General features: G+C 44.8%; 1 protein-coding gene across 5 annotated transcripts in view; it reads right to left on the bottom strand.

The window, feature by feature from the left end:
• Positions 1–13,221: 13,221 nt before the first annotated feature.
• Armc3 (armadillo repeat containing 3) overlaps positions 13,222–22,861 on the bottom strand; it is an 87,857-nt gene continuing 78,217 nt past the window's right edge. For 4 of the 5 annotated variants that reach the window (XM_028764843.1, XM_028764841.1, XM_028764842.1 and 1 more), the window contains 3 exons: positions 21,225–21,422; positions 17,931–18,093; positions 13,222–13,799 (listed from right to left, as the gene is read on the bottom strand). In XM_028764843.1, coding sequence (XP_028620676.1) covers positions 13,590–13,799; positions 17,931–18,093; positions 21,225–21,422 — 571 coding nt within the window. In that variant the 3' untranslated portion in view covers positions 13,222–13,589. The remainder of the gene's footprint in view (positions 13,800–17,930; positions 18,094–21,224; positions 21,423–22,861) is intronic. The other variant, XM_028764845.1, reaches the window with a different exon arrangement.

The following is a 22,861-nucleotide window of genomic DNA, read 5'->3' on the forward strand; positions in this document are numbered from 1 at the left end:
CTCTCTCTCTCTCTCTCTCTCTCTCTCTCTCTCTCTCTCTCTGTCTGTGTGTGTGTGTGTGTGTGTGTGCTGCCTTTGAAATAGATAGTGGAAATCGGGAGCACATCTTGTCTTTTTGCTTTTAGTATGCCATGAGCAGGGCTGTTTTGTAAGTCACAGGCTCTAGGTGATACCACAGGCCCACATCAATAGAGGCAGCCAACTACAGATGAAGATTTCCAGGATCTGGGGCTAGAGAGATGGCTCAGTGGTTAAGAGCACTGGCTGCTCTTCCAGAGGTCCTGAGTTCAATTCTCAGCAACCACATGGTGGCTCACAACCATCTGCCATGAAATCTGATGCCTTCTTCAGGTGTGCATGAAGATAGCTACAGTGTACTCATAAGTTAAATAAATAAATAAATAAATAAATAAATAAATAAATAAATAAGAATATTCCCAGGATGTAAATAAAGTGAAGAGAGAAAGAAAGAAAAAAGAACGAGAGAAAGGAAGAAAGAAAGAAAGGAAGAAAGAAAGAAAGAAAGAAAGAAAGAAAGAAAGAAAGAAAGAAAATGATTTCCAATCTTATAAATAAATAAAAGAACATTTATTGTACTTTCAGGTAAAATCACATCATCATTATCATTCATGTATAGACACACGAGCCTCTAAGCATTCATTTGAATAAATAAAACCCAGTACTTTTAATGTTAAAAGAATCATAAATGGTAAGCCCAAATACAATACACTTCTCCCTTAAAAGCTGATCTTCCCTGGTGTTTTTGTCACAGCGACAGAAGGGTGACAAACCCAGGCTAGAAAAGCAATGGGTGGGACTGAGCACATTGCTCTGACCTGAGACTAGACCATTGGCCCCTGCTGTACACCTACCTCAGTGCTGCCTACTAGGAATCAGCAAGCTCGTTCCTTGTTCAACCAACAAAGAGTCTTATGCACTGTTGGCAGGTTAACACAAGCCCAAGTTACCTTAAGCTCCAAAATAGTACTTTAAAAAGTAAGTGTGCAGGGTGGGCCAACCTATAACAATATGAAATCATCCTTCTTCTTTCTCTCCTTCCCTTTCTCCCTCCTTATTTTCACCTACTCTCTCCCTTCCTCCCTCACTCCTGTCCTTTCTTCCTTAGTTTGAGATTTAACCTAAGGCCTTGAGCATACTAAGTACACACCATAGCACCATGCTAAGTATATACCATACCACCACACCCTTGGCCTCCAACTTTCTTTCCCTCTCCCCTTCTTCCTCTTTTTCCTCTCCTTTTATTTTTTCTTTTTTGACAAGGTTTACTATATGGCTCAGGCTGTCTTCGAACTTGCAATCCTCCAGCCTCACCCTCCTCATACTGGAAACTTCCAAAATCTTAAAGTTGAAGTTCTCCCAACTTTCTGAAAACGTCAACGCTAAATTCAAACCCAGCACAAAACTCAGTCTCCTCAGGACCAATGTTAGAATGTATTTATGCCAGGAACTACTCAGTTGGAGCACAGCCAGGAAGACTTTATTCAGGAGCTATGGGATGAGTTACTGCTACCTAGAATATGTAGCAGGGAAATAGACCAACACCACCAGACACAGGGCCCATCAGGGCAGGTTGTAGGTAAAGAGCTGGTTGTAGGCAGCTGATGTCAAGTTGATAGGAGGAAGCCCCTGAGGTAGGGAGCTTTAACCTGTGGACTGACACCATCCTGGCTGACAGCAGGCTAGGGTGGTCAGAGGTCACTCCAGGGATGCTGTGGTGTAGGGACCCTGCTGACTTACTGAGGATGTTCAGATACTGGATGGTGGGATTCTTGTCAAAGTGGCTTAGAAGGTTTGAGTGTGAAGTGTCCCTGGAGGCTCACGTACTGATGCTGGGGAATCTTCAGGGCTTTAGGAAGTGGGTCACTGTGGGGTGAGCCTTGACGTCTCACAGGCTGGCCCTGTTTCCTGTGTGTTTTCTGTTTCCTGGCTATGGCTGAAATATGACCAGAGGAGGCCTCATACCCTGTACCATGCACTCCCCACCTCACCTCCTCCACAATGGAGGGTGCCCTTCTCAGACTCTGAATCAGCTCTTTCTTCCTATAGTTGCCATCAAGTACGTAATGTGCCTAAGTCCTTTGATAAAAGCAGATTTTTACAGGAAAGTCTACAGATGATGCTGGGAAGAGGGCTCAGGGGGCTGACTAGAATTTGGTCAAGCAGACACTCATTGCTGACACAATTCAATGAAGTTAAAGCAATCAGTCACAGGTGAATCAGCTTGTGATAGCTGTTTGTTTGTTTCTTTGTTTGTTTGTTTTGTTTTAAAGAATGTAAGGCAGCCAATTAAGAGAAAGATAAAAATATTTCCTTCTTATAAATGACAGTGTGCCAGCTGAGAAACTAAGATGGTGGCCTCCCAGTCAGCACTCAGGTGTGAGCATGCCCAGTCCCACCTGGCCACTGAGCCCCTCCACTAGCCCTTACGGCTCACTTTTGGGTGTGATAAACTGCACTTTCTTGGTTTTTATTCATTTTTTTATACTTTTTTCTTTTTATTGAAAGTAGATGTATTTTCTGATACAATATATCCCGATTATGGTTTCTCCTCCCTCTACCCCTCCCTCCCATCAAGATCCATACCCTTTCTGTCTCTCAGTAGAAAAACAGGTGTCTAAGGGATAATAATACAATATAATATGATAGAAACAAACAAACAGAAGGAAAAGAGCTCGGGAAAAAGCACAAGAAACAGAGAGAGACCCACTTGTTCACATACTCAGGAATCCCAGAAAAAAATACTAAGCTGGAAGCCATAATGTACATTCAAAGGACCTGTAGTGAAGGAGGAGGAAGCAAAAGCAGGAGAAGCAGGAGAAAGAGGAGGAGGAGGAGGAGGAGGAGGAGGAGGAGGAGGAGGAGGAGGAGGGGGAGAAGAAAGATGGAAGAGGAGAAGGAAGAGGAGGAGGAGGAGAAGGTGAAGGAGAAGGAGAAGAAGAAGAAGAGGAGGAGGAGGAGGAGGAGGAGGAGGAGGAAGAGGAGAAAGAGGAGGAGGAGGAGGAGAGAAAGAAGAAGTAGGAGGAGGAAGAAAAAGAGGGAGGAAGAAGAAAAATACATATAATAAAAATAAAGATTAAAAAAGTAAATAATGAAATATATAATAAAAATGAATAGGAGATTAATTCAATAAAATTTAGAAAGAGAAGCTCTTACACGATATTATAAGACAGAGAAACCCTAAGCATGCAGCTGAGTTTGTTTCTGTTGGCCATCTATTACTAGGTATGCAGCCTTCCAGGGAAGTGGCTTGTTTCCCCAGGCAGCTGTGCTTGGAGGGAACTAAATGTTCATTTGTAAGTGGTTATCAACTGGAGACAGCTTCCAGGTCAGGGATGAGAGTGGGTGTCCACTTCTTCTTTCGGCTCCAGGACTCTGCATGGCATGGGTTTGTGCAGGCCCTACGCATGCTGTCTCTGTCCCTTGTGAGTTCCTGTATGATCCTGTTGATTTACCAGCCGCTGTGAACTGTGGCAGCTCCTTGCCAGTTCTATGAACACGACCCTCAGTATCTGGCAGTGCAGTAGACACAGCAACTCCCAAACGTCCTCACTCCAAGTGAAAGGGCAGGGGTCTCCAGGCATACTCACTAGTTAACGTTGAGTGGGTCCATCTTACAGTCCAGAGATGCCATGGTGGAGAAGAGGCGCCAGCCAGGAAGTATCTCCCTGATGCTTAGCTGCAGTGCTTAGTCACTGGATAAAGCCGGCCCTTTCCATGCTCAGCACCTCAAGTGTTCACTGTTTAATGTGAGGGCTGACTCAAGCCGATATGGCCCACATCAGTTAGGTTTCATTGTGGTTGATTTTGCTGTGCAATCTCAGAGCTGAGTGTGGTTATAAAGCCTGATATCCTAACTTCCCAACTCTCTGGATGCATACAGGAGTTGGAAGGAAAAGAAACACATAGAGAATAGAAAATATCCATAAACACGCTAAACATACACGAATGGAAGCACAGAAGTGTGTGTGCATACAATCAAACACAAGCATGAGGGCAGCCATGCACATGCTAATTTTCATGTGTGTTTTGCACACCCAGGCCCCACCTCATGGCATTTCCATGCTCCATTGTGTCAGCAACATAAAGAAAGACATACAGGTTCCAAATGTCACCAAATGAGGTCCAGGTCTAAAACTGTGTCTGTTACTAACAGAGAAATTCTGGCTCAATATTTAACATCTATGTGCATTGGTTTTATCTTGTGCTAACTGTGAATTACAGCAAAGATGTTTAAACTACGTGAAACAATAGCTCCATGGCATGTCACTAGAACAGAATATTCTCACTTCCTCCAGTGGTGTATGTTAACAGTGTGGTTCGCAGTATCTCTCAGTGGGACTCGCAGTCGCTCTGAACTGTATTGGCCCCTGGGAGGTTCATCTGAATCTGCTTTACTAAGGGATCACACCTGACACTTTGGTGACCACCCTCAAAAGAGAAGTCTATACAGTGGCAAACCCATTACAGCTCTGGCTTGGGAAGGGTAAAAGTTTAAGAAAAGGTTTTGCCACCCAACACTCAAGAGATCTTAAATGAAGAGCTGTACTTTTTAAATAGACTCTGCGCTTGGCATCATAGTCTCCATGTACTCAAGATGTAGAAGAAGTGAGGTTGTGAATCTGAGGCTAGCCTGGGCTCTAAAAATCAATCAATCCCTCAAAGAAACAGATAAACCCAAGATAGCTAATCTCTAGATAAGTGACTGGTCATGCCCCCACTGCTATACAAATATACCAAAACCAGCAACTGTGTTCACAAATTCCTTGGCCAGGTTTCCATAAAAAAAATCAATCAGTGTGTAGATTGCACTTTCTCTGAGTGGTTCTAAATGCATTGTCTCCAAAACCCCCAGGGCTCATCTCCAGATGGCTGGTTGGGCAAAGAGTACTACATGGTGGCATGCTGAGAAGCTGGTGGTGATGTTTAAAGGTTCTGCCACAATAAAAAGAAAAGATCAACATCCATTTGACTTCTTATTCCACCCTGTGCTGATACAAAAGCATTTCTCACAGATGACACTGGGGTCATGCAAGCCACTAACCAGAAATCCCATAGAGAGAAGATCAAGGAATAAAGTATGTCTGAGTAAACCCCTTAATCCCAGTGATCTCATCCAGGTGTGTCATTTGAACTGAGCCACAGGCTGCGCCCAAGTTGTAGTTCTGCAAAACCTTCCTCCCCGCACTGCAGTGACAGAGAGAGCCACATGTCCTCGGAGGCACAGCTGCACAGTGGAAGGCTTTGAATCAGTCCATTCATCAGAAACAGCTGGAGCAGGTAATGCTTGTGTTGGAGATTGCCTCGTGTTCAGTGTTGGAAGGATTCATGTTTCTCATCTGTTTGGTGGTTGGAAAGTCTAAGAAATGGCCACCGGGATGAGTGAGTGGTGTCACATGGCAGAGTGTGAGGGAAAGTGGGAGACACACTTCCCTTCCATAGCAACCCAGTCTTGGTGAGGTGGCCATCTGGGAGCCCTCACCACTTCCCAACCCAGTCAACCCCCTTCAGGCCCCATGTCTTAAAGAGCCCACTACTTCTGAGTACCAGTAAACCAGAGGGCAAGCCTCCAGCACATGTATACTTGGGAGTCAAGCCTTATCTATGTTGGTATCAGGCTCCGAACCAAGTGATATCACATCTAGGCAACCCTCACATCATTGCCAAGGCAACCGCCATACATTCCCAGAATCCACCTGGCTACCTCCCACCCTTACCTGCAAGAGGCTACCTGGACAGATCCTGACACTCACTTTTCTACCCAACTTACATCTACTGTTCTACCTCAGGGATTCTGGGACAGCCCACACCTATTTGGCCAGGCCCTGGCTTCTGACTTGCTCTCTTTATCTCTCTCTAGATCTAAGATTGTACTTTATGTAGATGATGTCCTTCTCTGTAGCCCCTCTCTAGAGATTAGCCAAACTGACACCTCTACTCTTCTAAATTTCCTTTCCAGTCAAGGCTACTAAAGTCCAACTATCTACTCCTCAGGTCACCTATTTGGGACTAGCAATTACCCCAACCTATAAGGCTATTACCTTAGATAGAAAAAATCTGATTCAGTCTCTAACTGTTCCTTCTACAAAGGAAGAGATTTTATCATTTCTAGGAATGGCTAGGTTTTTGCGTTCCTGGGTTCCTTCCTTTTCCCTACTTTCTCACCCCTTATATGAAGCAGCGTTAGGCCCCCACTCACGAACCTCTTCTCAAACCTGTTACCAAGCCCTTTCAAATGCTCCAACAGGTTTTCCTTAAGGCCTCAGCCTTACATCTCCCTGATCTAACTCGGCTGTTTCCTCTCTACATAACTGAAAAGGAGGGATTGGCCCTTGGAGTCTTAGGTCACCAACTGGAACCATCGTTTGCACCTGTAGCATACTTGTCAAAAAGACTAGATCTAACCATCCAGTGATGGGCACCTTGTATTTGTACCTTAGCTGCTGCTGAACTCCTTATTCAAGAGTCAAAGAAACTAACCTTGGGATCGCCTATAACTGTCTTCTCTTCTCACAACCTGTCACAACTCCTAACTTATAAAGACCTACAGACTCTATCTCCCTCCATGGCTCTTTCTCTTCAGGTAGCTCTAATAGAAGACTCCACACTCACCTTCCAATCATGCCTACTTCTTAAAATTTCCAATCTTCTTCCTCGACCTAATACTAACTACTCCCTATCTCACTCCTGCACTAAAACCTTAGAGGAACTATTACCTCATCCTTCACACATACAGGAGGGCACATTGCCTCAAGCCATCTATACCTGGTATACAGATGGAAGCTCCTTTCTACATGAAGGGGCCAGGAAAGCTGGCTATGCCATAGTGTCAGACACCAAGGTGGTGGAGGCACAGGCCCTTCCTGCTCATACCACCGACCAACAGGCTGAACTAATAGCCCTTACTCATGCCTCCCAGCTGGCACAGGGACAATCCTTCAACATCTACACAGATTCCAAATATGCTTTCCATAGCCTCCTGTCCCACACTGCTATCTGGAAGGAGTGTGGGTTACTTACCACAAAAGGAGGATCAATAACTAATACAAACCAAATTATGGCCACACTAAAGGCCTCCCATCTCAAAGCTATTGGGATTCTCCACTGTAGATCCCACCAGACGGATGACTCTATTGTCTCCAAGGGAAACAACCGAGCTGATGAGGCAGCTAGAGCTGCAGCCCTTAGGGGCCTAGACTCATCTCACCCTCCCAGGACATTCGTATACTGCAACCCACATCCCCACCTACGCTCCATGAAACTCATCAAACTCTGCCCTATCTTCACCAACTCTTTCATCCTAACAGCCAAGCATTGTCTTATTTTGTTAAGACCCACCTACAGCCTACTCCTGAGGACTTAAGTTTCTTAAAATCTATCACGCTTCTTGCAAAATCTGTCAGATGTCAGATCCCAACTCAAGGTATCGTAGCACCCCTTTTCCTACCCATCAGGCTAGAGGTTCCCTTCCTGGAACTGACTGGAAACTTGACTTTCCCCACATGCCTGCTATAAAACGTGCCAAGTACCTCCTGGTCTTGGTGGACACCTTCCCAGGCTGGGTAGAGGCTTTTCCTACAACTAACAAAAGGGCTCAGACAGTCTCTGATCTCCTCCTCCAAGAGATCATCCCCTGATTAAGTGTCCCAGCCTCCCTCCAGTCAGACAATGGTCCTGAATTTATTTCCTAGGTTTCTGAAATTGTATCTAAGGCCCTAGACATCCCCTGGCATTTTCACATTCCCTACTATCCTCAATCTTCAGGTAAGGTAGAAAGAACTAATCACTCTTTAAAAACTACTCTTGTCAAGCTGTCACAGAAGCTTCATCTTGACTGGGTAAAAACTCTTAACTCTGGCTCTTTTCAGGCTATGAGCACTCCCCAAGCAGCCTCTAACTCCTGGTCTTTCACCTAAATGCTCTCCCCTCTCAGACCATCTATTCACCCCATTACTTTACCACCTCCGTTCTCTCTTACGGAACTTTGCTGACCACTATCTACCTCGACCACACACTGTATCCTGTCCACTGCCTGTCAACATCGGAGACCAAGTCCTTTTCTCCCCTCCAGATCATCAGCCCTTACCTCTCTCTCCCAAATGGCAGGGCCCTTTTATGGTAATTCTTGTGACCCCTACAGCTGCTAAACTCGAGAGACTCTCTCATTGGGTCCACCAGTCTCACTTCAAGCCTTTCATCCCTCCACCTAAAATCGACTCTTTTTCATAAACATTGACCCTAACAGGACCATGCTCTATTAAGATCCAGAGGATGTCGAGATCACCCACCTTGTCCTCAATCCCAGAAAATGAGACTCCGCTCTGACAGTCGAGCTAGACGTCACTGGACTAGACATGGGTTTTTCATCCTCCCCCTGCTGCTTGTTTCCATCCAGGTCAGCCCTCACATCTGGAGGTTCGAGATTCAAGAGACCCCCCACAGATAACAGTCTTTCCAAACAGGGTCAGGAAACTGCTCCATAGCTGGATGCCACGAATTAATCCAAATTGCTATCATCCCTATATCTGTTATCCCATTGAAATATTATGTTCTCTATACTTGCTTTCTCTTTGACCAGATAGAAGATTATTGTAGAAAATGGCCAGACGATTATGGGGGCTGCCCATATTGGTCTTGTCAGATACATATGTTAGGATCAGGGACCAACCATTTCTTCTACCAACACTGCAAGACACTCTTTTCTACATACAAGACCCATGGAATTCCAGCTGTGGTGCTTCAGAACTGACGTGGGGAGTGGGGTAGATCTCCAGACAGCTAAAGAAGATGATTTTCACCAGCTCTTCCAAGAAGAATGCTATTTTTAGGGAATATGAGACCTCCAATTCTGAGATTTTTTTTTTAAAAAACCCATATAAAAGTAGATACTCTCTTTTGTAACACCCTTTCTAGTCATCCTCCTAGTGTTATCATTTCTAACCAAACTATTAATCAGTTCCTGTTACAGGATTACCAGCCACTGTCCACAGAGGAACCTGATGCACACATCTACCAAGTAGACTCCAATGGTGAAAGCCAGCTACACCCCAAAATGGATTACGTCCCTACACAGCAGAAGTAGTTGAAGAGATACGGTGCCCCAACTCCCTTTTCACCATTGGCTTCCTCTCTCCATTTTTTCTTCTCTTCATAATAAGAAAAAGGGAAGTATGTTGGTATCAGGCTCGGAACCCAGTGACATCACACCTAGGAGAACCCCACATTGTTGCCAAGGCAACCACCATACATTCCCAGAATTCACCTGGCTACCTCCCACCCTTATCTGCAAGAGGCTATGTCATCACCCATATAAATGAGTCAGAATCCCCGACCTTGCTCTCTTCTTCCTCTCTTCTTCCTCTTCTCTCCACCCCCCCCCCTATCTCCTGAATAAACCCCATTTGGAACTGTTTGGTCTGTGTGGTCTGTTCCAAGCCTCGTGTGGATGTATATCAATCTACACTACAGCAGGCATCTGTCAGCCTGGGGACTTGCACAACTGTGCAGAAACTCCCTATTGATTTGTGTTTGACATGCACTCTCATTAAAAATATTTAACTTAGGTTATTGAGATGGAGCAATTGTTGCCATGGTGAAAAAAATGCACGTGTTTTTGCCTGTTTTCCAAATAGGTTGTTTTTCCTTAGTGATTTATAGAAGACTTTTGCTTATTAAGGATATTATCATTTTTGTCCATTACGCATGCCATATTTTTTCCTCCTTGTCTGCAATCTTATTCACAGTGCATTTTATTTACAAGTTTTGTGTAGCAAAACTTCTATACGTTCTTCAGTGGCTCTTTGTTTCTCCTGCTACATAGAGCAAAGGTCTTTCATGCTCAGACTACAGTGCCGCTTTCTAAATAAGCTGCCACATTCCTACTGGACAAATTACTTTTGTAATAATAAATCCCAACTGCTACATAGAGGTCTTCATCTGGGGTCTTTTTGTTGTTGTTGTTGTTGTTGTTAAAGATTTACTTTATGTATGTGAGTATACTGGTACTGTCTTCAGACACAGCAGAAGAGGGCATTAGATCCCATTACAGATGGTTGTGAGCCACCATGTGGTTGCTGGGAATTGAACTCAGGACCTCTGGAAGAGCAATCAGTACTATTAGCCACTGAGCCATCTCTCCAGCCCTCATCTGGGGTCTTAATTTTTCTCTTTTTTATGTTTGCGCTGTACTAGTTGGTTGACTTCTAGTTGCTTTTCAACACATGTTCTGATATGGGATAGGAAATGGAAAGGCAATCCCTCTGTGTTGTTCTATTTCATAGTGTGGATATTTGAGTATCTTATATTCTGCTGCCAACTTCAGAAAGGGTGCGCTGGGATTCTAATGGAAATAATACAGCTCATGTGTTGATATGATGGACTGATTGCTGAGTCTCCCAACCAAAAGTAAGTTCAGTCTTGTTGTGAAGTCTCTCTCATGTTTCTTCTTAAGGTCATTTATAGGCACTTTATATCCTTTGTTGCCTTTGCAAATTATTTTATGTGATTGGATGGTTATTCAACTATATGGTTCATGAACTTCAAAGACCTGTCTGGAAATAAATAGAATGTAAGCTATTAAACTGTTCAGTAATTACCTAGAACCTAAGAGGGACATTGTGTGAAATTGTCTAAAAGAGGCAAGAAACAAAGCAACTGAAAGGTGTCCTGGTGAGCATCAGTGTTCCCAGTAAGGGCACATGTGTGCCTGGGCTCACAGTAAAAGCACATGTGTGCCTGAGCTCACAGTAAGAGCATGTGTACCTGAGCTCAAAGTAAGAGCACATGTGTGCCTGGGCTCACAGTAAGAGCACGTGTGTGCCTGGGCTCACAGTGGGAGCACATGTACCTGGGCTCACAGTGAGAGCACATGTGTGCCTGGGCTCACAGTGAGAGCATGTGTACCTGGGCCTCCATAGCAGCTCCCTGTGCAACGGCCACCTCATTCTAGATCATCGTATCTACTGACGTCTGACCATTGGCCCAGGAAATTATTTTTCAGAATATAACGCACTGGTTTCTTCCTGTTACATTTGATGATCTCAGTGAAGCTCCAGAAGAATAAATCCCCCTGTCTCTGTCTCTTCTAAGAAGGTTCTCTGTACTGTTAGCTGGGGGACCTGGTCCCTTAATCACTTAGCAGACAGCGTTGTCTCTTCCAAGACTGTCTGGAGTGGAGTCAGATCTTCATTTACCATCTTCGTGGACACATTTTGCATGCTCAGCTCATGCCTGGCTGTGAGCGCTCTCCCACCCCACCCCACCCCCTCTCTGTCTCTCTCTCTCTGTCTGTCTCTGTCTCTCTCTCTTTCTCTGTCTTTCTCTCTCCCTGTCTGTCTCTGTCTGTCTCTGTCTCTCTCTCCACCCCCCACCGTCTGCCTCTCTCTGTGTCTCTCTCTACCCCCTCAGTCAGTCTGTCTGTCTGTCTGTCTCTCTCTCTCTCTCTCTCTCTCTTTCTCTTCCCCTCTCTCCCCCATCTGTCTCTCTGTGTGTGTGTGTCTCTCTCTCCCCTGTCTGTGTGTGTGTGTCTCTCTCTCCCCCGTCTGTCTGTCTGTCTGTCTGTCTCTTTCTCTCTCTCTCTCTGTCTCTCTCTCATGTTCTCTCTCTCTCTCTCTCTCTCTCTCTCTCTCTCTCTCTCTCTCTCTCCCTGTCTGTCTCTGTGTGTGTGTCTCTCTCTCCCCCGTCTGTCTGTCTCTCTGTCTCTTTCTCTCTCGCTTGCTCTCGCTCCCTCCCCTGTGCTCCTGTTCATCATTCATTTTCATCTTGTTACACTTGTAATCCATCTTAAGCGTTTACCGGATCAAAACAGGCTTGAAAAATGCTGAGATGGGCCTGTGCCCTATAATCCATACTCTGATTCATTAAATTGCATGATAAATATAATTTACCATGCCATTGGAAAAAAAATAAAGAAGCTTATTCTCAGATAAAGAATTATATGCTTTAAAATTACAGATTTGTGTCTTTGGGGGTGTGTGTTCAGATGTACGCTGTGTTTGTCTGTACACAAGTGTGTAGGTGCAATATATGCCCATGTGTGTCCCTTCGAGGACAGGACAGGATGCCTGGTGACTCCTTAGTGCGTTGAGACAGTTTCTTACTGAACCAGAGGCTAGCAGCTGTTTTGGGTAGTCTGCTCGGCAGGGGAGTTCTAAGCATTTACATGTCTCCGGGCTTTCTGCTTCTGACCTGAGTGTTAAAGATTCACACTCACCTAACGCTTGCAAAACTCATATTTAATGAACCATGTTCTCATCCCTGCAGACTGGTTTTGGAAAAACAATTTTGGCCATAGTTTTCTAAAATTCAATTTCATTGTAAAACACACTAGGGACATGATTATGCAGATAAACTTCAGACTTTAAAGACCGACTAGAAGATAATTCATGAGGATATTGTATCAATAATGTTCATCTGCATTGCATTTGAAATGGCTATTTATATCTCCGCTTCGGTGAGAAACACAATTTCTCATGAAGGATCTGTTTGCTTCTTTCTCCGATCTTTTTCTTTCTCAGACCATGTAATTTTTAAGTTATATTAATGAAAAATAATTTTGGGTGACCCAGTATTAAATTAAATGTGCTGGTGTGTGTGTGTGTGTGTGTGCACGCGCGCACTCCTGCCTCAAGCATCATGCTCAGGTAGCATTTTAGGTGTGTACCAGAGATGTGAACTCAGGTCTTCATGTTTGTGTGGCAAGCAGTTTCCATGCTGAGCCATTGTCTTAGTGTCTTATTGCTGTGAAGAGACGCCAAGACCAACTCCTCTAAAGGAAAACATTTAATCGGGGCTGGCTTACAGTTCAACGGTTTAGTCTATTATCATCAGGGCTGGAAGCACGGCAGCACGCAGATAGACATAGTGGTGGAGAAAGAGCTGAGTTCTACATTGGCATCCAGAGGCAGCAGGAAGAGAGAGACAAGGGGCTTGGCCAGCGCTTCTGAAACCCCAAAGCCCACCCCCAGTGCATACTTCCTCTAACAAGGCCACACCTCCTAATCCTTGTCAAGTAGCCTCACTCCCTAATGGCCAACCTGCCAAGGATATGAGCCTGTGGGGTCCATTCTTATTCAAACCACTACAGTCATCTCCCCAGTCCCTAATCAGTGTTAAAAATATAAACAAACATGAACAATTAAGTTAGAAAGCACTTTGAAATACTAGAGTCTCTTAAATCTTAAATCCAGACGAGGTGACTGAGAGTCAATTGGACTGAGTTTATTTAAACCAAGTATTCTGAATCCCAAAGCCGAACAGTGTGAAGCCAGTTCCATCAGAGGAAGCAGTTGCTGAGCACCTTCGTAAAAGATTCCTGAGCTCCAAGAGGATCGAGTTGGTTTTATCCACGATAACCTTGAGTGAGGATGGAGAGAGAGCATAGGAGACCCCAATAGACCCGGAACTCTACAGCCTGAAGCCGGAGCATCGCATAAGCACATCCACAGCTTATTTTCACACAAAACCACTTCTAATACTTTTATTTTAAGTTATCTAATCGGCTAAAGCCCCTCTCAGGAAATATGTGAAGACAATTTCTGGTTTGGGTGCTCTTGTGTTCGTTCCTCTGGTGACTACAGAAAGCAGTAGAGTTCGGCCTCTTTGCTGCGAAGCTTCAGCAGGTTCCCCGGGTGGAACATGAGGTCCACGATGTACTCTTCTGGTGGAGGCAGGTTCCCGATCACGCCCTTCCGAGCCTCGTTCACCAGCTTCACTTCGTTCCATGCTCGGCCGTACTCACCACGCACCAGGCTGCAGCCTACCCCGATTCTATCGGCCAGTGCCTGCGGAGGAATAAGACACCAGGGGCTCAGGGTCATTGGCAAGCTAATGGAGAGATCCTTAGTGGGTGAGAGTTAAACACAGGCATGCAACGAGGTTTGACTGGAAGCTAGAAAATGGACAATAGTGAGGTGGGCGCCATACATGGATTGTCCCTGAGGGCTTACCATCTGAAGATTCAGTGTGTGCCAGAGCGCCCTGGGAAAGGACACTTTTCAGGAACTAAATATAGTAGAATACAAGTTGGATAGGGTGGTTGGAGAGGAGCTATCCCAGGGCTCTAGCCCATGTATCCGTCAGTCTGTCTGTGGCCCAGGGTGCTCTTTGGCCATAGGAGACAGTGAAGTTAAAGCAAGTCCTATTTCCAGCCAGTCTGCTTTGTGATGTAGAAAGAACCATGGGGCAGGAGGCAGCAAACTGCAGCTAACTCTCTGGCTTCAGGCTGCTACCTCACTGTACGTGGCTCCTCCATCTGATTTCCCCTGATTTAAAGGGGTTGTTGTTGTTGTTTGTTGGTTTAAATGAAAGAGAATGTGGTACAACTCAGAAGCCCCAAGACCAAGTTCTCGACACAAAGGGGATTTATTTGACCCAGAGGGACAGAGGGCAAGGCATAAGAAACAAAGACAGGAGAGAGAGGACAAGGGAGAAGGGGGAGAGAACAGGATGAAGGGGAAGGGGTATTTGTTCCTGGGACAAAAAACTGTCGCTGGATAGAGGGGAGACAGGTGTGGCCCATAGGAAAATGGCAGTTTATAAAAGTGAAAGGGGGAACCCTTAGGCTGTGGTGTTTGATTTTAATTGGACATGTTAAGTAGGTGAGCCAATGGGGGCATTTGACTGTTGGCCTTCAATACTTTGCTAGCTGGACCTTGGTTGCTGTGGATAGCCCTGGTGTTGCTTGTATCTGGATGCTAATTCCACTCTCTCAGAAGGGGGAGGAGGAGGAGGAGAGAGGAGGAAGGAAGGAAGATGGAGGGAGAACAGGACGATCCAGAGTCTGCTTGGCTTTAAATAGCCACAGGTAGCTATGAATACATCATAAGGACGGGGATAACTTGTCTAATCTAGGTGAGCATCATCTCAGCTGGCTCCGAAATTATTGTGTGGGCATCTTGTGAATTGAGAATGTATTGATATATAAATCTGACTGATACATTATAAGCTTCTAGAGTTTTGATTTACTGGGCTAAGGGGATTTGTGACAATCAGCCACAGGGGGTGGATAACTGAGAAGAGACAAGCAGCTCTGAGGCAGCTGAACCAGAGCTGGGAAGACTGCTGTCAGGGGCTAGCCTAGAGGTAGAGGCTACCAGACCGCTGAAGCAGAGAGTATCTGGGTATAGCTCGGGAACTTGTGGTACTGTAATATTTCCCACAACACTTGGTAGTCAGCTTCTAGAAGAGGAAGTGGCCAAATAAGGGAAGGGACCTTGGTGGCTAGTTTTGGGAATTCATTCTAACAGTTTTTAGCAAGGCCGAGGGAAAGAGGGAGAAGTGTGAGGACCGCCAGAGCTGTGGTCACCATGCTTGAGGTAGCTATCCCTTTTTTTTGTTGTTTGTTTGTTTGTTTGGTTGGTTGGTTGGTTGGTTGGTTGGTTTTTCTAGACAGGGTTTCTCTGTGTAGTCCTGGCTGTCCTGGAACTCACTCTGTAGACCAGGCTGGCCTAGAACTCAGAAATCTGCCTGCCTCTGCCTCCCAAATGCTGGGATTAAAGGCGTGCGCCACCACCGCCCGAGTAAATAGAATGTATTTTTTTTTTCGAGTCATAATGAATAAAAAAGCTTGCTTAGACTGCCTGGGTTCAGATTTCAACTCAGCCTGGATGCTTACCCACTAGTGTGACCATAAGCAAAGGCTGGCTTTTCAAGCCCAGGCTTCCATCTCTTCCTCTGTGAGTAGGGAAGCAGCATGGTACCTTGACAGTTGTGTGAGGAATTAATGAATGTCAAGTCCCATTTAACAAGGCTCAGCGTAAGTAGCATCAGGAGAAGAGAGCTGAGTTTTAGTAGTGGGTACATCCATGTTTTAATTGAGTATATTTGTTACTATGCAATGACTGTCCCAAACTGCATAGTTCAGGATAGGCCAAAATGATAAAGCTTTGGTGGTCATTCTCAGGACTCTCAGGTTTTCAACTTGATACTGTTTGTCCTGGAGTTGAAGATGGCCTAGAAAGCAGTGAGCACAGAACAAAAAGTATCGATCCGTCTCCCTCAAAGTTCAGTGGGACACAGAGACTGTGTGTGGGACATTCTCCAAAGACACATTTACTGGTATGTCTCTTATTTCCTATTGACACACTTTAAATCAATACAATAATTACCATCCCCTATTTGCTAGAACAAAACTGAGGTAAGGTACTTTAAGGTCACTGCAGGTGACCTAAAAGGATATTCAGACATCTGCTTCCAGTGTACAGCCTGAGGCAATTTGTGAGTTGGTGAGTGAGTGAATGAGCTTGTGTCTAAAAAGCTGTTTTCCTTGTAATGTGAAACACACAAAAGCACTAAGCCCCCCCCCCCCCCAGCAGGGATGGGGCTTAGCTGCTGGAAAGCAGGAAAATGCCGGCAATGGGCTGGAAATGGTTTGACACACACTTCTACCTAAACGTAGACAGCTCTATCACTTTCTGCAGCCTGTGCATCAGAATGGACAGGACTGACAATTGGTCCTGGTTGTTGGCAAGACAGCTATGAAAGATGGAGGAGAGTATAGGAAGTATAGTGAGTGAGTGCAGGGACAGTCTCTTGTGTACTGTGTGGAAGCATCACCTGTCAATAAAAAGCTGATGGCCTATTAGCAAAAGGCAGGAAGTAGAAGGTCGGAGTCCCGGTAGAGAGATTGGAACTCTGGGAGATAGAGTCTCGAGATTTGCCCCCAGACTCTGAGGAAAGATAACCAGCCATGTGGCAGACATAGAATATATTAGATGGGTTAAATAAGTTACAAGCTGAAACGAGCCGAGCAAAAGGCCATAAGAATTGTTAGTAAGTGATAAGCCTCCAAGTCATTACTCTGAAACTAGGGTGCTGGTGGAAAAGCTGTTACAAGTGAGTGAGTGACTTGTTGGCTGCCTACGGGCAGGGAGTAAAGCCAAACGAGGGCCACTGGTCTGGAAGAAAATGGGGTAAAGAAGATGCGTGGAGAGGATAAAGAGCGACAGATTCAGAGAGCACCTTGCTAAGCATTCAGTGATGGAATCCTAAGTAATTGCATGACCCACGTAGCTTATGAGGGCGGTGGGTTCAGAGTTAGGAACTGAAGATCTGTATGCTGAAGCCCTAGCACTAATAATGTATTTGGATGTGAGACTTTTGGGAGGTAACTAGGCTTAGAGGAGCTCTTAAGGGTGAGACCTCCCTCCCTAGGAATTAGAAAAGCAGGAAGATAGGCCTGCCTGTGGTGGCACACACCTTTAATCCTGGCACTCTGAGAGGCAGAGGCAGGCAGATAGATCTCTGAGTTTAAGGCCAGCCTGATCTACAGAATGAGTTCTAGGACAAACAGGGCTATGTAGAGACCCTGTCTCAAACAAACAAACAAACAAACAAACAAACAAAAAGATGAGATCTTCTGCCCTGTGAAGATGCCTCAGTAATGCAGCTGCCTACAAACCAGGAAGAAGTCCCTACCCAGATGCAAATTGTTCTGTCGCATTTACCTTGGATTTCACAGCCTCTAGAACTGTGAGAAATATTTGCTGCTTAGATCCCCTACCAAACACCAGCCTGTGGTGCTTTGTTATATAAAAAGGCATTTAGATGATTTCAGGTGTGTGAGCCCCACCACACCTGGCAGCTGATAGAACCTTATGGAGCTTCTAACAGATTGGCCATAGGCACTTCTTAACTGCAGAGTCTATCACAGTCCCATCTCTAACCCCGGAAGGACAGGAGGTAGATACAAGTGAGTGTAATTCTAGCAGCCTGATGAAATGTATATGCAGGTGTGTGTGGGTGTGTGGGTGTGTGTGTGTGTGTGTGTGTACATAGTCACAAATATTTCAAATTAAATAAGTATAAATGGAAAGATTAATATCCTGTTAAATGTTAGTAACGAATTCATCCTGATAAGATAAAGGCAAAACTTTTGAACCTAATGACAAATGAGACAGAAATATCGTAAATACCTTGAAAAGCAATGCTCGATGATAAAAGATTCCCTTCTTGATGTATCCAATTGGTACGACATTGGATTTCAGTTGAAATTTCAACTCACTTATATGAAGTTCCCAGCTGAAATCAGCTAGCTTCTCTTTTGAAATCTTACCGCCCATTTTGTCTGCCACATACCTGTGCTCATTACATCGAGATGAAAAACAGTTTTAATCACTTACTTTGAATGATGAGATATATATACATATATACATATGTGTATATATATATATATAATTGCACATGTAAAGGCTACATTTCCTATGGTTTTTATTTGTTTTACTTAAAAAATAGATATACCTGCAAGGAAAAAAATCAGGATGCTGACTGTACTGAGACAATCACACACACATATATAAACTGAAATCCTGGTGATCTGTTTCAACACAATGAAGAAAATGAATGCGAAGATCCCAGTGGGTATAACATAGACCAAATAACTATCACACTAAATATAAATGTAGTTTTAAATTTTTATCTTACTCTTGAACAGTAGGGGAATTGTTTTAGTCTGAAAACAGAAGCATTTACTAATTGCTGAGCCTTCTTCTTTCAAGGAATTTAAACTCAAAAGCAAACCAGGAACCCAGTCAAATCTCCCATTAGATCCACTGATATTTTCATATGGAAAAAAAAAAAAAGACCTATTCTTTTGAGACAAGGGCTCAGCATGTGGCCAAGGCCTCCTTGTGAGGCTTCTTCTGCCTCTGTCTTCTCAAAACTCTTGGTACATTGGAGTAACCCAGTGTAAATTTTGTGACTTTTTTCTTTTAGAATATATCTTTTGAATTACAAAAGATATGGCATTATATAACACTGACATCAAAGGAGAGTGGAAGAGGGGGAGAAGGAAAAATATATTGTGGGGGGTAGCAGGCAGGTGTGGGAGATAGAAATTAGGATAGTTTATTTTGGATTCCCCCTCCCAAAAGTATGGTTTCCTATGATAACATCAATAAACATCTCTAAAAATTCTCTGTAACTAAGAACACATGTTTTTCTCCCAGAAAAAGAAAAAAAATGAAAAAGGAAAGATTGGCCTTTGGCTATACTATGAGGAATAATGCCTTAAACCTGAAACAAGGAAAACAGGGGAAAGAGAAGGAAGATTGCTGGAGGTAGGGGGGTGAGCAGTCTCTCCCACGTGCCAGAGACCTGAGATAGGGAGAGGGCCCAGAGGGTCTATGGGAGCCACTCTAGCTGAGAATCCTAGCAGTGGGGGACATGGATCCTGAAGTGGCCACTTCCTGTAGCCAGGCAGGACTCCCAGTGGAGGGATAAGAACAGCAACCCACCCACAAAGTCTTCTACGCAAAATGTGTCCTGTCCACACAATGTGCAGGGACAAAGATAGAGGAGAGACTGAAGGAATGACCAACCAATGACTGCCCCGAATTGAAACCCATCCCATGGGCAAGAATCAATCCTTGACATTAACAATGATACTCTGTTATGCTTGCCAACAGGCAATCATAACCGTCCTCTGAGAGGCTCCACCCAGCAGGCAATGGAAAGAGATGCAGAGACGCACACCTGAACATTAGATTGAGCTCAGGAGTCTTATGGAAGAGTTAGGAGAAGGACTGAGAGACCCAAAGAGGACAGGGACTCCATAGAAAGACCAACAGAGTCAACTAACCTGGACCCTTGGGGACTCCCAGAGACTTAATCACCAACTTACCAACCACAGAGCGAGTCTGGGCTGGACCTAGGTTCCCTGCACATATGTAGCAGATGAGGAGCTTGGTCTTCATGCAGGTCCCCCAAAAACTGGTGCAGGGGCTGTCCCTGAAGCTGTTGCCTGCCTGCCTGCCAGCCTGCCTGCCTGCCTGCCTGCCTGCCTGCCTGCCTGCCTGCCTGCCTGTGGATGCCAGGCCCCTAAAAGGACCCTCTTGCCTGGCTTCAGTGGGAGAGGATACACCTAGTACCTCAGCACTTGATGGGGGGGGGGTGACACCCAGAGGGGGGCTTCCCCTTTTCAAAAGGGAAATTGAATGAGGGGAGGACTGTGTGAGGGAGTACTGGAAGGAGAGGGAGGGCTGATGTTGGGTTGTAAAGCAAATAAATAATTTTTTTAAAAACCCACACACACAAGAAGAAAACGAAACGGTGCAACTAAGCCAAAACAAAGGGCAACCCCAAAGCTAAGCAAAACCAAAGTAAGCAATGAGGAAGGGAGGTAGAACAGAGCTGTCAATCCACCAGTCCCTCACGTGGTGAGACAGACCTCTGCCGTTGTCTTGCTCCTTATCGTTGGTTCATGTTTGAAAATAATGGTGACTCGGAAGTCACACGTGGAGCCTCTGCTAGAACACAGTGTTGGGAAGTACTGGACAAATGTTTACAAGACTCATGTCAGAGTTCTACCGGAGCCATCAAGCTTAGGAACCCAGGAAATCCTTCTAGAGCCAACTGCCCTGAATCTCCACCGGTTCTGGCTGACAGAAGTTAGGGATCGGGCAGCCGCAAGGCTCACAGTTGTCACTTCCGGGTTTGAGTACAGCTACTTGACTCCCGCCTGGAGTGGACGGAGCTGCCACTCCCACAGAGACCTCCGCTGGTGCCGAAGCCAGCAGCTCGCCTGCTGGGTTGTGTCAATCATGGAGCCCATCTCCTATTTTCAATCCTGCTCCCTTACCGCCATTAGAGAACTGCTCGGGCCTCTTTAATGGAGGGAGCCCAATGGAGGACAGCAACTTTGTAGGCTTACACAGGGCTCTGTTCTGCCCAGCAGCAAGCTCTCAGAATGCTCACAACCCACTCCAGAAAAATAGCAGATGAACTAGTGGACACCCACCAGAAAAGTAAATTTATATTAATGAAACAAAACAAAAAACAGAGGAGTTTAGAAGGAACTCACAGTCGGATGCCTTTAAATAATGAGTACCTCATACACCTAAGGAACGATTTAATTTTTAAACATAGATTCACTTGCAACCTCTCTAAGATCATACCAAAGATACCTCTTAAGAGCTACTTAGCTAGGAAAAAAAGCAAAAGCAAAAAGCAGGTGTTTGTGCCTAACCAACAGCAACTCTGATTCACACAGAAATGCATCTTAACTGAAACGCAGAGCATCTGTGTACGATTCACTGCACTTCTGCCGCGGAGACAGAGCACAGGTGGTGTAAGCCATTGCGGTTTATTTTGTTGGTTTTATTTTAAAGTAACTTTAAAGGAAAGCAAACCCCTGAAACTTTTAAAGCTTCAGAAATTCAAATAGATATACAGAGAGAGAAGGAGAGAAAGGGAGAAGGAGAGAGACTCACTTGGCAAGAACCTCAATCTGCTCCTTAATGTTGACGATGGGCAGTATTGACTTGGTCACCTCGAGCACATACACATAGAACTCAGGGTCAGGAGGAGGGTACCACTCTTTTTCAAGGCTGCCTTCCGTGAGCTTGGGCACTGTCAACACTTCCTCTTCCTCTTTCACTTTCTCTTCTTCTTTTTTCCCCTTCCCTTTCCTTTGAGAGTAAGCAATAATAAAATCCCATATCCTGACGATGAAATGACTAAATAATAACTATGTTCTGAATTAATCTGAGAAGCATTAGGGGAATAAAGAGAGGGTAATCAGGGAGGGAAATTAATTAGAACAAAATACATTGTATGTATGTATGCAAATGCCATGACAAAGCTCATTATTTTACATCTATATTAAAAGTTAATTTAAATTAAAAAAAAACCTAGAGACAACCGAAATGTCCTTCAATAAGAGATAGGTATATAGTGGTAAGACTATACAATAAAATACTGGTTAAGAATAAGAAGGAATAGGCTACTAATGCACAGAACAATTTGGAAGCATCTCAAAGGCATTATGCTGGCTGGAAAACATCAGTATCAGATGTAACACACCAATGATCCCATGAAAGTCATTCTTGGCTGGACCTGGTAGTCCATGCTTTTAATGCCAGCACTCAGGAGGCAAAGATAGGCAGATTACTGTGGATTCAAGGCCAGCCTGGTCTACAAGTGAGTTCTAGGCTAACTAGGGCTACATATTAAGACCTTGGAAAGGCAAAAGTAACAGAAAACCACCACCAAGTCCGAGCATCCAGAAGAGAAAGCAAGCTACAGTGCCAGGGCAGGGCTCTGGGATGGCTGAGCTCTTTTTAGTCTGACTATGGTGTCAGCGGTTACACAAACTCCCTCTTTAGAATTCTGTAGCATTTTAAACAGAAAGCATGCTACTTTAAAACTTTGTTGCTTGTATCATTTTCATCTTTTTTCCCTTCTGTGTAGCCCAGGCTGTCCTGGAACTCGCTATTTATACCAAGCAAGCCATGAACTCAGAAATCTGCCTGCCTCTGCCCCTGCCCCTGCCCCTGCCCCTGCCTCCTAAATGCTGGGATTAAAAGTGTGCACCACCACCGCCCGGCTAATTAAAAACTTTAATTGTGCTGGGCACTCTGCTTACAGCTGCACGAGTTATTGTTCACTTTACACCAATTATCCCTAGCACAGTAGGTGGAAAAGCTTGCTCTTCACACACTTCCATTGGCTAACACTAGGCACTAACGCTGTATTCCTTGAGTCCATTTTCTGTCTCGCACCCTTTCCGTAAACAGCTTGTCCTAAACCTTTGCCCATCCCACCCCCTTCCCCCAGCCCCACCATGTCATAATTACTTTCAGTATCTCTTGTTAATAGATACTGTCTTCTCTGTCACTGGTCCTCCTCAGGATTACCTTGCCAGCCTTTTGTCAAGGGATGGCACTAGCCGAGAGTGATGGAAGGGCTGGCAGAAGAGCAAGTGACTCTGCCTTTAGGCAGTGCTATAATAAACATGACCAAAAGCAACTTTTGGCTGGGGAGTAAAGGGTTCCTCTCAGCATACATCTCTCAGGTGACACTCCATCACAGAGGGAAGAAGTCAGGGCTGGAACTTGAGGCAGGAACT

This window comes from Grammomys surdaster, unplaced genomic scaffold (assembly GCF_004785775.1).
Source record: "Grammomys surdaster isolate TR1022 unplaced genomic scaffold, NIH_TR_1.0 146, whole genome shotgun sequence".
Lineage (NCBI taxonomy): Eukaryota > Metazoa > Chordata > Mammalia > Rodentia > Muridae > Grammomys > Grammomys surdaster.